Genomic DNA, 13,061 nt, shown 5'->3' with positions numbered 1-13,061 from the left:
CTGTCCAAAGCAAGTGTGTTATCTTTTAAAGGGTTCTGCAGTTAGTCACACCAGTAATGCCAAAAAGACCGAAATTCAGGTGATTTGGAAGGCCCCGTCCAATGCTCCTCCCACTGTACAGTTTCTGTGAGTGCCATTCAGACTTTAAACACTGAAAATATTCATAAACCATGTAGTGGATACATACTGGATATTTTAACATTCAAACCGATATTTGTGTTTATATTTCTTTTTTTTTCACATCAAGTGCCACAGTTCTTGCACACTACAAGATTTTCTGGCTCAAGCTTCCTGGTCCTGTCATATCTCAGGGTGACGTGACTCCCGTTCCATCTCAATCAACCACCGTCATGTCTACAAACTCTGCAAGCACCTCTATACTTCCTCAGCCAGTATGTGCCAAAATACAAATTATAAACTTATCAGCTTCTATAATCGGCATTACACTGCTTTTCATTTTAAGAATTCTCTTACAGTTCACCTCAGAGGGATGTGGCGTGTCGAAGTCTTGTCTCATTGACCCCGTCAGCTGTAACCCTTCTGTGGACACAAACTGCTTCTTCCTTTCTTATTCTACTATGGATCAGACAGTTTCGTTTGAGCTCAGTGGCCCTGCACAGGGATATGTCTCCTTTGCTCTGTCCAAGGATAAATGGATGGTGAGGATGATCAAATTGTGTTTAGTGCATTATGATTAGACATATTCATGTGACCCTGAAGATCTTGATGTTTGGTAGGGAGATGATGATACGTACTTATGCATAAATGACGAGGGTCGTGTGAGTGTGGAGGCTGCACACACAACAGGCCGGACATATCCAGAGCTATCATCCAAGGTGAGAGAGCACTTTATGGTTGTGATGCTTTTTTTAGTATTGCATTATGTTACAGATTAATTTTAAGACATACAAAAAAGATGTCAGCATGTCCTCTAAGATTTATGCAGTCGTAAATGTAAAAGCATGATACACTTCCCCTGCAGTCTGTGCTGACTGATGTAGGCTGGAGAGTTTCTGATGGGGTCATTCAGTGCAAGTTCTCTAGGTCCATCTACACTCCTCAGGATCCGGTCCGTTTCAGCCTTAACAACAGTTACTACCTGTTTTTAGCACACGGGACTGCCGAATATGGTGAGCGTTTTAACTGCATCAGTGACTTACAGAAATAAAATATAAATATAAGTTGAAAAACTTTCTTAGAAACTGACACAAAAATGATAAATATTGCCTGAGAAACTAACAGAAATATAATAATTTTAAAGGGATAGTTTTCATAATTTCCCTCATGTCAGTCCAAGCCTAATTTCTTTCTTCTGTTGAATACAAAAGAAAGATGTTTTTTTTTTTTTTTTTTTGAAGAATGTTGGTAACCAAAATATTGCTGGTAGCCATTAGTCTATTAGAAATTCGAACCAGAAAGCTGAATAGAAAAATTAAAAAAAATGTAAAGAAATAAAAATGCCAAAACCACATAAAGTGACTAAAATAAAAGCTGAAATTATAAAAATAAAACATTGCAAACAAAATATTAAGAAATACTATAATAGTATATAAATAATACTAAATTATTACTGATGCCATACTACAATAGCAACTGTAGATTTACTGTTCTTATGTGTGTAAAACGATGGCTTTAAACAATAGTCCTTTTTAACTTCTAGATTTACAGCATGCTAAATTAAAGCAGCCATTGTCTTTCGATTGTCATGGCATCCTTCTGCATTTTCTAAAAGGGCTGTATTTCTTCTCCTTGGAAAAAGTTTTGGCAAATGATTACGCTTCTCATCAGATACAATGTCACGTGTAACCTTGTTTTTATGGCCTCCTCAACTGCGTGTTACTCCGGAGATCCGGATTTCTGACTTTACTGTTTAACGAGTGTCTGCGAAGGCCTGAGCAATCAGTACTCGTTTCCTGTCATCTATTTTATGACCGGGTCACTGGGTGCAGAAACAAGCATGAATACATTTATAAAACACTTCAATCCGTTGATGCACTGAATGTTTACAGCAATTGTCTTACATTTTAGAGGAACCTCGGATACATTTTATTTTTGTTGATATGCTATCTTTATGATATGACCGAAATGATGTGTGTCATTAAGCTTTAGTCAAGTTATCTCATCAGTTTTGTTATCGTGCTGCAGGTATGATCCACAGACACACGCGGCAGCCACTGATATCATCCCATAATCAGATCATTACCGGCCCTTCTGAGATACTGACAGGATCTAGATCGCCACTTCTCATGAAATATCATGGTAAGTGTTCTGCTGTAATTAAGTTTACTGTAGGACACTGAATCCCCCGGATGGTTAAATATATGGTCAGGAAATGGAAACGTTGCATGTTCAAACCCTGGAATGGGCAATCCAAGAATTATCACCACTGTGTCCTTAAAAAGTGCAGCTGGTGTGGAAAAAATCAGTTAAATGACAAATTGCTTATTTAATAAACCTATACATTTTACAAGAAGTTTGCGTAAAATGCAAAATACTTTGATTTGCGAGTTTGCAGATATAATATCAGATACATAATTTAAATGCAGGAGCTCTAATGCTGATTGCCTGGATGCTAGCAGGAAGCACTGGGAAATTAATGGCTGCCTATTTTAAACCTGACTGGCCAGAACAAACATTGTTTGGGCAAAAAATATGGTTTCAGGTATGCTTTTATACAGTATGTGTATACACTTATACAGTACATTATATACACTTCTATTACGCTTCTAAATCTATGAAACCAGCATCTATGTTTTTGTAGTTACTTGCATATTCTTTTTAACTTTTATAAATTTTCTTCATATTTAATATTGTTTCATAATTTAAATTTTTTTTATGTTCACAGGTGCATCGCATGTTGATGTCTCTCACAGTTTTGCTGACAGCTGTGGGCTTCGTGTTTCCTTTTGTCTACAGAGGAAAGTGGAGCACAGTGAGTAAAGCCTGTGTTTTCTGCCTGAGGCTCTGCTCTGTAATACAATTAAATTTATCTTTAAAACAGTGACAATATTAAATATATTACATATCACAGTTTCACTCCTTGCCATTGGGGGGCCCTGTTTCTTTTAAGACTAATGTCAGGATCAGAGAGTGTTTGTTATCCTGGTGTTGTATTATAATATTGTAGCCTGTGTTGAATTGTCTACGATGTGTGTTTAGGTTCTATGCAGTTATTTTTTGTATTATTTATATACTATTTTAGTATTTCTTTACTCTCTCTCTCTCTATATATATATATATATATATATATATATATATATATATATATATATATACATATATATATATATATAATTTTTTTTTTTTCAGTTTAATTTATTTCATTTTTTATGTGACTTTTTCCTTTTTAATCTCAGACATTTCGTTGTGTGATATTCTATTATATATATATATATATATATAGTTTTAGTTTTAGATGACAATACTGAAATGACACTGGTTCTGTGCAGAGAGCTGGTGCTCATCCATACCTCGGCTGCACTGTTGTGATTCTCACTTTCTGTCAGCCTTTAATGGCTGCATTCAGACCAGCTCCAAATACCTCACGGTAATGACTCCTCAGTTCACTTCAATATGCAGCTTGGTAGTTTTAACCTCCTCTGCTTACATATCTGAAACTTAATAACATAAGAAGAGAACTTTAACAAAGGACAATCATTTCTTTTTTCTCAGGCGATGGATTTTCAACTGGTTGCACTGGGGTGTTGGAAATGCTGCTGAAATCATAGCCGGTGAATTTGCTCTTTGTAATTTAGCTGTTTAGAAAATTAATCTCAAATCAATTTCTATCAGTAATATAACATTGAAAACTTTATTATTATTATTATTTCAGTGATTTCCATGTTTTATGGAATAAGGCAAGAGTCTCTTTTGCTGCCTTATCCTTGGACCACAGGGGTTCTCTCTGCTTTTGTGGTTTGGACCATTGTGTTAAAGCTGGTGTTAAAACTTCATAAGCATGATGTTATTAGAAAAGGTTTGTATGTATCACATTCTTATTTCATTTGAAAGACTGCAAAAGCAGTTAAACCTCATTTAACTGTAATTTAATTCTATTTGTTTAAAAGTTTTTGTTCATACTGCGAGTTCCCATCTGAATCAGCTGGGAGTACACGGTGCCTGTTGAGACATGCTCCCTCTGCCTGTGGTTCAGACATAAATTGCAAGATGATTCAAACTGAGAGTGAAATGAAGCAAAATTTGTTGTTCAAAATAATGTATTTGTTTGTTTAGCAATTTCTCTTGTTTCAGCAGGGAGTGGAAAGGAAGATGAACTTCCAGTTCTCTCAGACATTTCAGAGGATGTTACCTGGGTAAGATATTACACTTTAATCAAACATAATGGTGGAGATGAAAGGAACACACTAAAGGAACAGTTCACTGAAAAATGAAAAGTTGGCTAAAATTGACGTACCTTCAAGCCATCCAAGAATTAGATGAGTTTGTTTCTTCACCTGAACAGATTTGGAGAAATTTAGCATTACATCACTTGCTCACCCATGAATCCTTTGCAGTAAATGGGTGCCGTCCAAACAGCTGATAAAAACATCACAACAATCCACAAGTAATGTTTCCAGTCTAACAATTACTGTCCTGCAAAGCAAAAAGCTGTACATTTTCGGTAAGAAAGAAATCCAACGAGGCATTTTAACTTTAATCTTTAATTTCTGCCCCAAATAACAGTCCATAATCCATAATAATGTAATAATAATAAAATGTAGTGTATTAATAATAAAATCCATCAACATGTTTGTTTAGTACTGTTTTGACTTCTAAATGGTGCTTGATTTATGCATATTTCTCTCCTGATTTAGACTAGATGACTTTTTCACTGAAGAAAGCAATATTATGGATAGAGCATTCATAGTTTATTTGAAAGCAACAATTTGAAGTTAAAAATGTCTTATTGATATATTTGTTTCGAGATGTTCATTTGATGAACTGGACACTGGAGTCATGAGTATTACCTGTGGATTATTATGATGTTTTTATCAGCCGATTAGACTCTCACTGTTGAAGGCATCCATCCACTGCAGAAGATCCATTGATAGGCATATGATTTAATGAATTTCTTTAATAAATTTCTCAAAGTTTCTTTCAATAAAGCAATAAACTCACCTACATCTACATCATAGATCATAGATTATATATACAATATTTTATTTTTGACTGTTTCTTTAATATTAATAATACAAAATTGGTATTGTAATACACACAACAACTTACCATCAAGGCCTACAATAAGGCTCAAAATGAAGCATTCCTCTAAGCATCTTAACAAAATGCTCTTATTTTTGCTTCCACAGGATACTAAGTTTAGAGTGGCTGTCCTTGCTGTTTTTGTGCTTGGAAACTCAGCGTTCTGTATCTCACTGCTCGCCTCCATAGGGGACGTATAACCAACATATGAATCATATGGCACTACAGAAATTGGAATGAAGACCTAATTAGACAAATCATTATCAGTTTCAGTTTATTCAAGGTTTGAACAGTATTTTTGCATCGAAAACATCCTGCAAGGAAGAAGCATATATTTTAAGACATTTCGAACATGAATTTTATGAATTAAAATGCACACATCTTTCAAATTATTTTCACAGCAGAATAAATGTTCACATTATATTCAGACAATAAAAGCATAAAACATTTAAAAGGCTCACAATGTAATTATTGTACAGAAGCCAGCTACTTTTCTTGTAACACCTCTGGAAGCTACATCCACAATATACTCTGTTAGACATTCCAAGCAGCGATCTTCTCCTGTCTTAAATTGCACTTTTGATCAGATTAAATCAAAGACAAATGAATTTTTATTTGTTTCTGCTCTTCACTTTATGGTTAATATGGTTAAACATGTTATGTAATGGGAAATTAGAATAATACATTTCTCAATAATGTTTGGCATCATTTTTGTACATAGTGCAATTTAGGATTATGTTACTCTATAAATTATTCTGCAATAATATAAAAGTGTATCCAGGATAAAATTCAGAGTGAAATACTAGCATTCAAAAAACTGAAAAAGGTATGACATCAGTTGTGAATATTTTACTCACCTATTAAATTCTAGGTTTGTATAAGTAATGAATGTTTTACTCTAAAACTACTTGCACATGCTTATACTGTAATGGAAACTTGATTTGTGCTTCATATAGGCAAATCACTCAGTCTTGTTGCTGATGATTGGCAAAGATACCTGCTTCCCACCTCTGGGCCAGGGCACTTTTCCGTCTGACTCGAGGGTAAGGTGCCTCAGGAAACTAAAGGAGAAAGCTTCACCTGTAAAACTGCATGCAGTTTCCAGTTTCAAGGTGAAATGGGCACAGATCAATGAGATGTCAAACACGTGCATATGAAAAACAGAAAGATACACTGCAATGGAATTCATGACAGTTAAATATGATACATGAGAGGACAAACAAAAAAATATGTACAGTTCAAAAATCTGCAACTTTAAATCATAGCATGCCTAAATGCAATGTACCTTGTGGTCGCAGGACAAAGCGGAGCGATCCATTTTGCGCGACTTTGATGGAGATGAGGGGGATGACTTGGATTTTGCTGGCACCACTCCTGTTAAGTGTCCAAATAAAAGAAAGGACATTTACTAAATCTTTATGTAATGACATCAGTGAAGTAAATGCTCTAATGCAGGGGGTGTACAATTCTGGTCCTGTAGGCCCCTGTCCTGAAGTTCTGCCCCAATTAAACACACTTGAACCAGCTAATCTAAGTCTTCCTAGGCATACTAGAAACTTCCAGGCAGGTGTGTTGAGACAAGTTGGAGCTAGACTCCGCAGGACAGTGGCCCTCAAGGACCGACTTTGGACACCCCTGCCCAAATAGTAGCTAAATGTGGTACCTGGTTTCTCATAAGTGGAATTCTGCAGTTGGTTGGGGGACACAAGGACTGTGTCGTATCTCTCCTTTACATATAGTTGTGCTCTCTGCCTTCTAAGCTCCTCTTCTCTTTGCTTCACCAGCTTGATCTCCTGATCCACCAGAGACTGGGTGCTGTGGGAGCGCAATTTGAAGAAGGGGTTGTTCTGAAAGGTGCTCTCTTGTGTCTCTTGACATGCAGAGCTCAGGCAGAATTCTGAGGCACTTCGAATGATGAGATTTGATGTCTCCAGGATAATGACATTATTCATGTCTGATGGCCATTCGTGGAAGCTGCTTGTCCCTGGAGAAAGCATCCCTCCTTTTCCTCGGCTCTGTGGGCTGGTGGGGTACGAATCTGGATCAAGTATAATGACATTGTTGGCAATCATTTCATGGTACGAGGGACTTTTTCCAGATGTACCAGTGACGGACAAAGTTGGAGTCTTTGCACTAGGAGACCTCTGAGATCTGCTTCTGTCCTCTGGAGTGTCAAATATGCGTCCTTTATCTCCAGGCTCTGACCTGCTTTGGTGAAGAACACCAGGCCTGGGTTTAACTTGTACAGTGTCACCAACAGACATCTTTGCCATTTCTCTTTCTCGTCTGAAATTTTCCTCTCGCTCGAGAGCTTCGCGGATCTCTCTCTCCACTGGAGTTTCTGGCTCATCATATGGAGACCTGTAGCTTGTATCATCTAGACCAGAGTCCTCTGAACAGGGGCTGAATTGAGTGTACTGGTAATCCCCCAGACCAAGAGTCTCAATGTCAGGGTCTCTTCTGGGGCGATCAATGTTGCGGACAGGCGTATACATGAAGCTGTGTCCACCCTGGCAAAATGTCTGCCTCATCACTGGCCGGTGCACCAGACCCTTTGTTTGCTCTTCCATCTTCTGCCACTGCTTGCGAGCCACCCTGAAATCCAGGTGCTCCGTGCTGACATTCTCGCTCTTTATTTCCTGAACCACGCAGAAGTCTTTTGGCAACTTTTTGTCAAGCTCTGAAGTTGAACAAGACAGGCGCTGAAGGTTGTGCTTTGAGGTTTTACCAAGCTCTTCCTCATCCTCTGCAATCTTTGTTAAACTACAGTACTGGGAAGAGGACTCCAAAGAAATATCTTGCAGCTCACATTCAGTGGGACACTCTGGTTGTTCTAGAATCTCACTTTCATTAATGTTCAAAGCCAGAGCTGCTTCTTCAAGTTCAGCATTGCTATTAATCACCTCATTGTCTTCCTGCCTTGCTTGGTCTTCTGAGTTTACTGCTTCATCCATACCCAAGAGATCACCATTCTCTTCAACATCTTCTTTATCAACAGCTAAAGACCTCCACGGCTCCTCAGCATCACTGTCTGATGAAATGATGGCCATTTCCACAAGCAGACAGTCACTTAGGTCATCTCGATCCATATCCGGACAAGATTCAGATGGGACTACAGAAATCACAAGCTCATTAATTTGCTGCTCCAGCACAGCTTTTTCTTGTGCTTCCAATACAGATTCTTCTCGTTCTTCCAGCTCAGTTTCTTCTTGTTTTTCCAGCACAGATTCTTCTTGTTCTTCCAGCACAGTTTCTTCTTGTTTTTCCAGCACATATTCTTCTTGTTCTTCCAGCACAGTTTCTTCTTGTGCTTTCAGCAAAGATTCACCTCGTACTTCCAGCTCAGTTCCTTTTTGTGCTTCCAGCACAGATTCATCTCGTTTTACTAGAACAGATTCTTCTTGTAATTCCAGCACAGATTCATCTCGTTCTTTCAGCTCAGTTTCTTCTTGTGCTTCCAGCACAGAATGCTCTTGTTCTTCCAGCACAGATTGCTCTTGTTCTTCCAGCACAGATTCTTCTTGTGCTTCCAGAACAGATACTTGTTCTTCCAGCAAAGATTCTTCTTGTGCTTCCAGAACAGATACTTGTTCTTCCAGAACAGATTCTTCTTGTGCTTCTAGCACAGATTCTTCTTGTATTTCCAGCACAGATCCTTCTTGTCCTTCCAGAACAGAATTGTCTTGTGCTTCCACCCTCTCTTTAGGTTCATCATGATCTTCCTTCTGGGCATTATCCAAATTCTTGATTTTCATCTCTTCATCTGGTTTGTCGTTCACAATGGAGACTTCATTAGACTCAAAGGCCAAAGAGACTCTGCTGTCTGGGTTGTCTTGTTCATTGACCTTGACCAGAATACCTTCTTGAGAGTCTTTGCTTTCATCAGATTCACCTGAGCTATCACATTCATTAGTTATGGCTATGTTTTCTTGCCCACACAGATCTTCTTGTGGGTTGGTCTGTTTGGTATCCAGGCACTCTGAGAAATATGTGACAACACATTCATTCACCTCCTCAGTGAATTGGCATGGCTGGTCCTCTGTAAACCCAGGATCCATTTTACAGTCTGTTAGATCAGCCATTTCTGAAAGCTGGCTGGTCTCCATGGTGACTGTTTCAGAGAGGTATTCCTGCTCTTTTTGTTGCTGATTTACAGAGGTGGTTTTGCCGTCATTTAGTTCACTTTCATATGACCTTCGCACACCAGCTGTGGCTCTCTATGGAAGTTACATTGAAAAGAGCTGTTTAGATTTAAAGGAACACCAAGTTTAGGGATACTAAAATAATTGAACATTTCAAACACTAACAATATACAGTATATTTTTTCCTATTCCTGCTCCTTGAAAAGTTCTGGATGCAATTCATTTAGACAATACTGAGCAAGAAGAACCAGCCTTGTGCTGTTTCTAGTAGAACTGTAAAGTGTCAGTGATCAAGCTATTCTTGTATGCATGCTGTGCGATAGAAGTGGGTGGACTTCTTTGATAGCAAATAACCATGAGAAGTGGTTTCTAACAGCATGCAATCTCAAAGTGGGCTGAAAATCTATATTAAAGTATGTTTTAGAAGCCTCAAAGAAATTCAGAGCCACAAAATATGTGGCTTCTAGAGAACACATAATTCTTCTTTAATTTTACCCGATTTAAGTAGGTAATATGCAGATGAGTTTTGGGTTCAATTGGTTCAGATCAACTGGGTTTAACAAGGGAGAACTCTATTAATAGTCTTGAAATCCCTGCTCTAATATAAATCAAAATCATATATGGCAAGTTGTGATAACAAAACTTCCTACGCTTAAATAAACTGAAGAGGAGCACTTCTGTGGAAGTACACTTCATTCTTGAAAGTACTAATCCAAAATCTAATGAGATGACTGCATTTAGTTACAAGAACTATAGCTAAAATCATTTAAAATTTCTGTTTTATTATTTATTACTTAGCAGTTTGCCGTCTCCTTCTTCAGTGTTTCACTCAAACAATATAAAGCTAACAGTACGTGGAGGATCAAAATGCCATTTCATATGATGTCATAGTCATAATTTATTGGCATGATATGATTTCAGAGTCTGTTTCGAGTTTTTTACCCCTGAAGAGTTGTGGTTGCTTGGCAACATGCTGGATCTGAGGAGGCTGTCCTGTTTATGAGCCATGTAGAAGCAGCTCACTAGTCAGAGCCAACCTTATCAAAGTACCATGCCGTAGGTTTATTATGGCTATCAGCCTGAGTTTATCCAGTGAGAGAGATAGAAACAAATCTATTGCTCATATCGAGTGGTTGGGATGTTCTTTTATGCATGCCTGCTGGTGCTGTGACCACCATTAACCCCAGACCCATCCTGTCTGTTTTGAAAAATACATTTCTGATGTCTGAACATTACAGTGCATCCACTTTGCCAGAGGTGGAATTATGCAGAGCGCAAAATGGTGTCATCAGATATTATCCAATAAATGTGACTGTTACATTAAAGAGATAGTTCATCTAGAAAAAAAGAAAAGAAAAAAAGAGAGATGCTAGTCATTCTGCCTAACATCTCTTTTTGTTTTCCATAGAACGTGACATGGTGAGTAAGGTGAATTATCCCTTTAACTTTTCTCTTGAAAATGATACTGAAGTGACTATGATTAGTGATAAATCGTGTGTTTGTATCACTGCTGCACTGACACTGCAAGCAGAGAAAACGCATTAACATTCACTCACGAAATGTCGGATGGAGACAACGGAGCATCACAACTTTTTTTTTTTAAATACACTGCATACGAAATACAAATGCAGCACACCGAATCCCTGCATCATTCCCTCTTCGTGCCTTATTCGTGCATGCAAATGTTCGTACAAGCAGATACGGATGCAACAGATGCACAAAGCTTCAGTATTTTCATACCTACCAGCAGCTTTAAAAACAGGAGCCAAACGGATATCATCTCCAATCTACCGCAATACGCACATGCCTGTATAATTTGTACAGATAACGCGAGTAACCAAATGGCGACGCGTCGGGAGTAATTCATATGGTTGCACTCCAAGAGGGAAAATCAAGCTCGCGACAAACTCCAGACCTATCGATCCTTCAGCGATTGTCAGAGGTGAAATAGAGCAGATAGAACAGATATTGACAGAAACGGCCGCGACTGAATGCCTGAGCCCCGCCAGCACTGGTTGCACTGAGCTACAGAGCCGCTCTGTCCCTCTGGGCGCCCACACTTTCTCAACCAACTATTGAACGCTTTGCTTTGCCCACGCAATTTTGAACATACAGTCCATAATTCTGAGCAAGGTCACTCTCGCTGTGCAACATTATCCTCATGTTTATATATATGTGTGTACTGTCAAGGACGAAAAATATTTATTTTACATTTTTAATACTTGATTCTGATTGGCCAATCAGCATCCAGTGCCACAAATTTTGGAATAATGTATTTTCAACACGGTACAGCACGCTCATCCGGGAAACCTACGAAGCAGTTTACTTTATCTTTTTTATTTAATGAATTGACTTATATAGTTACCAAAAACTATTAGCAATCAGTCGTATATTATATGTTTATTAAAATAAAAAGCTTGATCGCTGCACAAGTTAAAGTATTTACTGTATCACTATTTTAAATAAAAAAATAAAAAAATAAATAAAGCGTGAACGTGCATTTATATTGTGCTTTTTCAGAAAATAAAATAAAAAATGTCTCTGGAGAAATCCGCATTTGTAGGCTACTTATAAATCCTCTGAGGCTTTTTTTCAACTTTGAATCCTCTGTGCTGACGTATCTTTTACTTTTGGTTTTTGAAAAATAAAGTTAGATTTGATGTAGTGGTATGTTGATTGACAGATTTTTTTAAAAACCCATCTCTATGGTCAAAACCTATCCTCCATTAATAATGACAATGACTTAGACTAAGCCAAATCAATCCTTATATCATCATGTTTTCCAGGAATAACCCAGAAATATGTATTACTCACCTGCCACATCTGTTCTATTGCAGTGATGTCAGCTCTGATGCAAACACTATTTATTGTGTAATACCACATTCTAACTTCATATCCATATGTCTTTTTAAAATAATGCTAAGATTAACAAGGTTCAATTGTTTCAGTAACAAAAAAATAGTAAAAAAAAATAATCATTAAAAAAACCAAACTTATCCTGGTCCTTAGACCGTTTACCTATTATTAATATCCATCTTGGGTGATCTGAATGTAAAACTGACAAATGTAAAGATCCAGAGAATCTTGCAAATAAATTGAAATCATCTTTGGATGTGTCAGGGAAAGAGACAAAGTTTTATTCCAGAATATGCATTTCCAATCTGCTTGCAGAACAACATGGTAAAGATAACAACAGTAAGTTTGGTGAAGGATATTTTGTCTATTTGCTGCCTGTGTTACTGGCTCAAGCTCTGTATGTTTTTTCCCCCTACATCTTTAGTGTTTTTGTAACTAGCATCCCACACGCTTGACAGAAAAGCAGCATGGATACACTCCAATAAATTGAAATTGTAACACCCAATTTGAAATTGTTCTCTCCTCCCTGTAAGACCTTCCCACCACAATACACAAAACTGCAAAAACTCTTAAATGAAAATCTGACCCCTTTTTAAACTCTGTTATAGATGCAAAATAAAATCTCACCAGATGCAGGTGCAAAGTGACTCATCTCTCTGTCCAGAGACTGACAGGTGTGTCACATAGCCTGTTCCATAGACATCAAAGGAAAAGTTTGGAATTTGGATGTACTTACTGTCAGTGATGGTACTGTGAGGTCGGCTGCTTTAACAGTGAAGGTCTAGTTTCTTCCTCTGAGTGCATGTATGTGTGTTAGTGTGTGTGAGTGTGTGTGTGTGACACAATCTACAGCTGTGACTGAAT

General features: G+C 37.7%; 2 protein-coding genes across 5 annotated transcripts in view; one reads left to right on the top strand and one right to left on the bottom strand.

The window, feature by feature from the left end:
* Positions 1 to 5,469, top strand: part of frrs1a (ferric-chelate reductase 1a) — an 8,366-nt gene extending 2,897 nt beyond the window's left edge. For both annotated transcript variants that reach the window (XM_052548253.1, XM_052548254.1), the window contains 13 exons: positions 32 to 126; positions 248 to 392; positions 477 to 659; positions 738 to 836; positions 983 to 1,130; positions 2,146 to 2,259; positions 2,547 to 2,662; positions 2,846 to 2,932; positions 3,450 to 3,547; positions 3,673 to 3,731; positions 3,833 to 3,976; positions 4,255 to 4,313; positions 5,307 to 5,469. In XM_052548253.1, the coding sequence (XP_052404213.1) occupies positions 32 to 126; positions 248 to 392; positions 477 to 659; positions 738 to 836; positions 983 to 1,130; positions 2,146 to 2,259; positions 2,547 to 2,662; positions 2,846 to 2,932; positions 3,450 to 3,547; positions 3,673 to 3,731; positions 3,833 to 3,976; positions 4,255 to 4,313; positions 5,307 to 5,399 (1,440 nt within the window). In that variant the 3' untranslated portion in view covers positions 5,400 to 5,469. The remainder of the gene's footprint in view (positions 1 to 31; positions 127 to 247; positions 393 to 476; positions 660 to 737; positions 837 to 982; positions 1,131 to 2,145; positions 2,260 to 2,546; positions 2,663 to 2,845; positions 2,933 to 3,449; positions 3,548 to 3,672; positions 3,732 to 3,832; positions 3,977 to 4,254; positions 4,314 to 5,306) is intronic.
* Positions 5,457 to 13,061, bottom strand: LOC127950885 (trichohyalin-like). Of its 3 annotated transcripts, none has more exons than XM_052548252.1 (4): positions 12,934 to 13,061; positions 6,863 to 9,416; positions 6,485 to 6,573; positions 5,457 to 6,260 (listed from the first exon to the last, which is right to left on the bottom strand). In XM_052548252.1, exons 2-4 carry the CDS (start codon positions 9,303 to 9,305, stop codon positions 6,165 to 6,167), a joined length of 2,628 nt encoding a protein of 875 aa, XP_052404212.1. In that variant the 5' UTR covers positions 9,306 to 9,416; positions 12,934 to 13,061; the 3' UTR covers positions 5,457 to 6,164. The 3 variants fall into 3 exon arrangements, with proteins under 3 accessions (XP_052404212.1, XP_052404211.1, XP_052404209.1); XM_052548251.1 differs by lacking the exon at positions 12,934 to 13,061 and adding an exon at positions 11,086 to 11,399 and having other exon boundaries at positions 5,457 to 6,287; XM_052548249.1 differs by lacking the exon at positions 12,934 to 13,061 and adding an exon at positions 11,086 to 11,398.

This window comes from Carassius gibelio, chromosome B2 (assembly GCF_023724105.1).
Source record: "Carassius gibelio isolate Cgi1373 ecotype wild population from Czech Republic chromosome B2, carGib1.2-hapl.c, whole genome shotgun sequence".
Lineage (NCBI taxonomy): Eukaryota > Metazoa > Chordata > Actinopteri > Cypriniformes > Cyprinidae > Carassius > Carassius gibelio.
Note: the sequence above shows the minus strand (reverse complement) of the source record. Positions and strands in the feature narration are given on the sequence as shown.

Excerpts from the sequence above, each read along its gene's own strand:
- LOC127950885 (XM_052548249.1), bottom strand. The coding sequence starts at position 11,208 with ATGAATTACTCCCGACGCGTCGCCATTTGGTTACTCGCGTTATCTGTA. Across the intron at positions 6,574-6,862 it reads TTCCACTTATGAGAAACCAG|GAGTGGTGCCAGCAAAATCC; the intron begins GTACCACATTTA and ends GACACTTAACAG. Across the intron at positions 6,261-6,484 it reads CTTTGTCCTGCGACCACAAG|TTTCCTGAGGCACCTTACCC; the intron begins GTACATTGCATT and ends TTTCTCCTTTAG.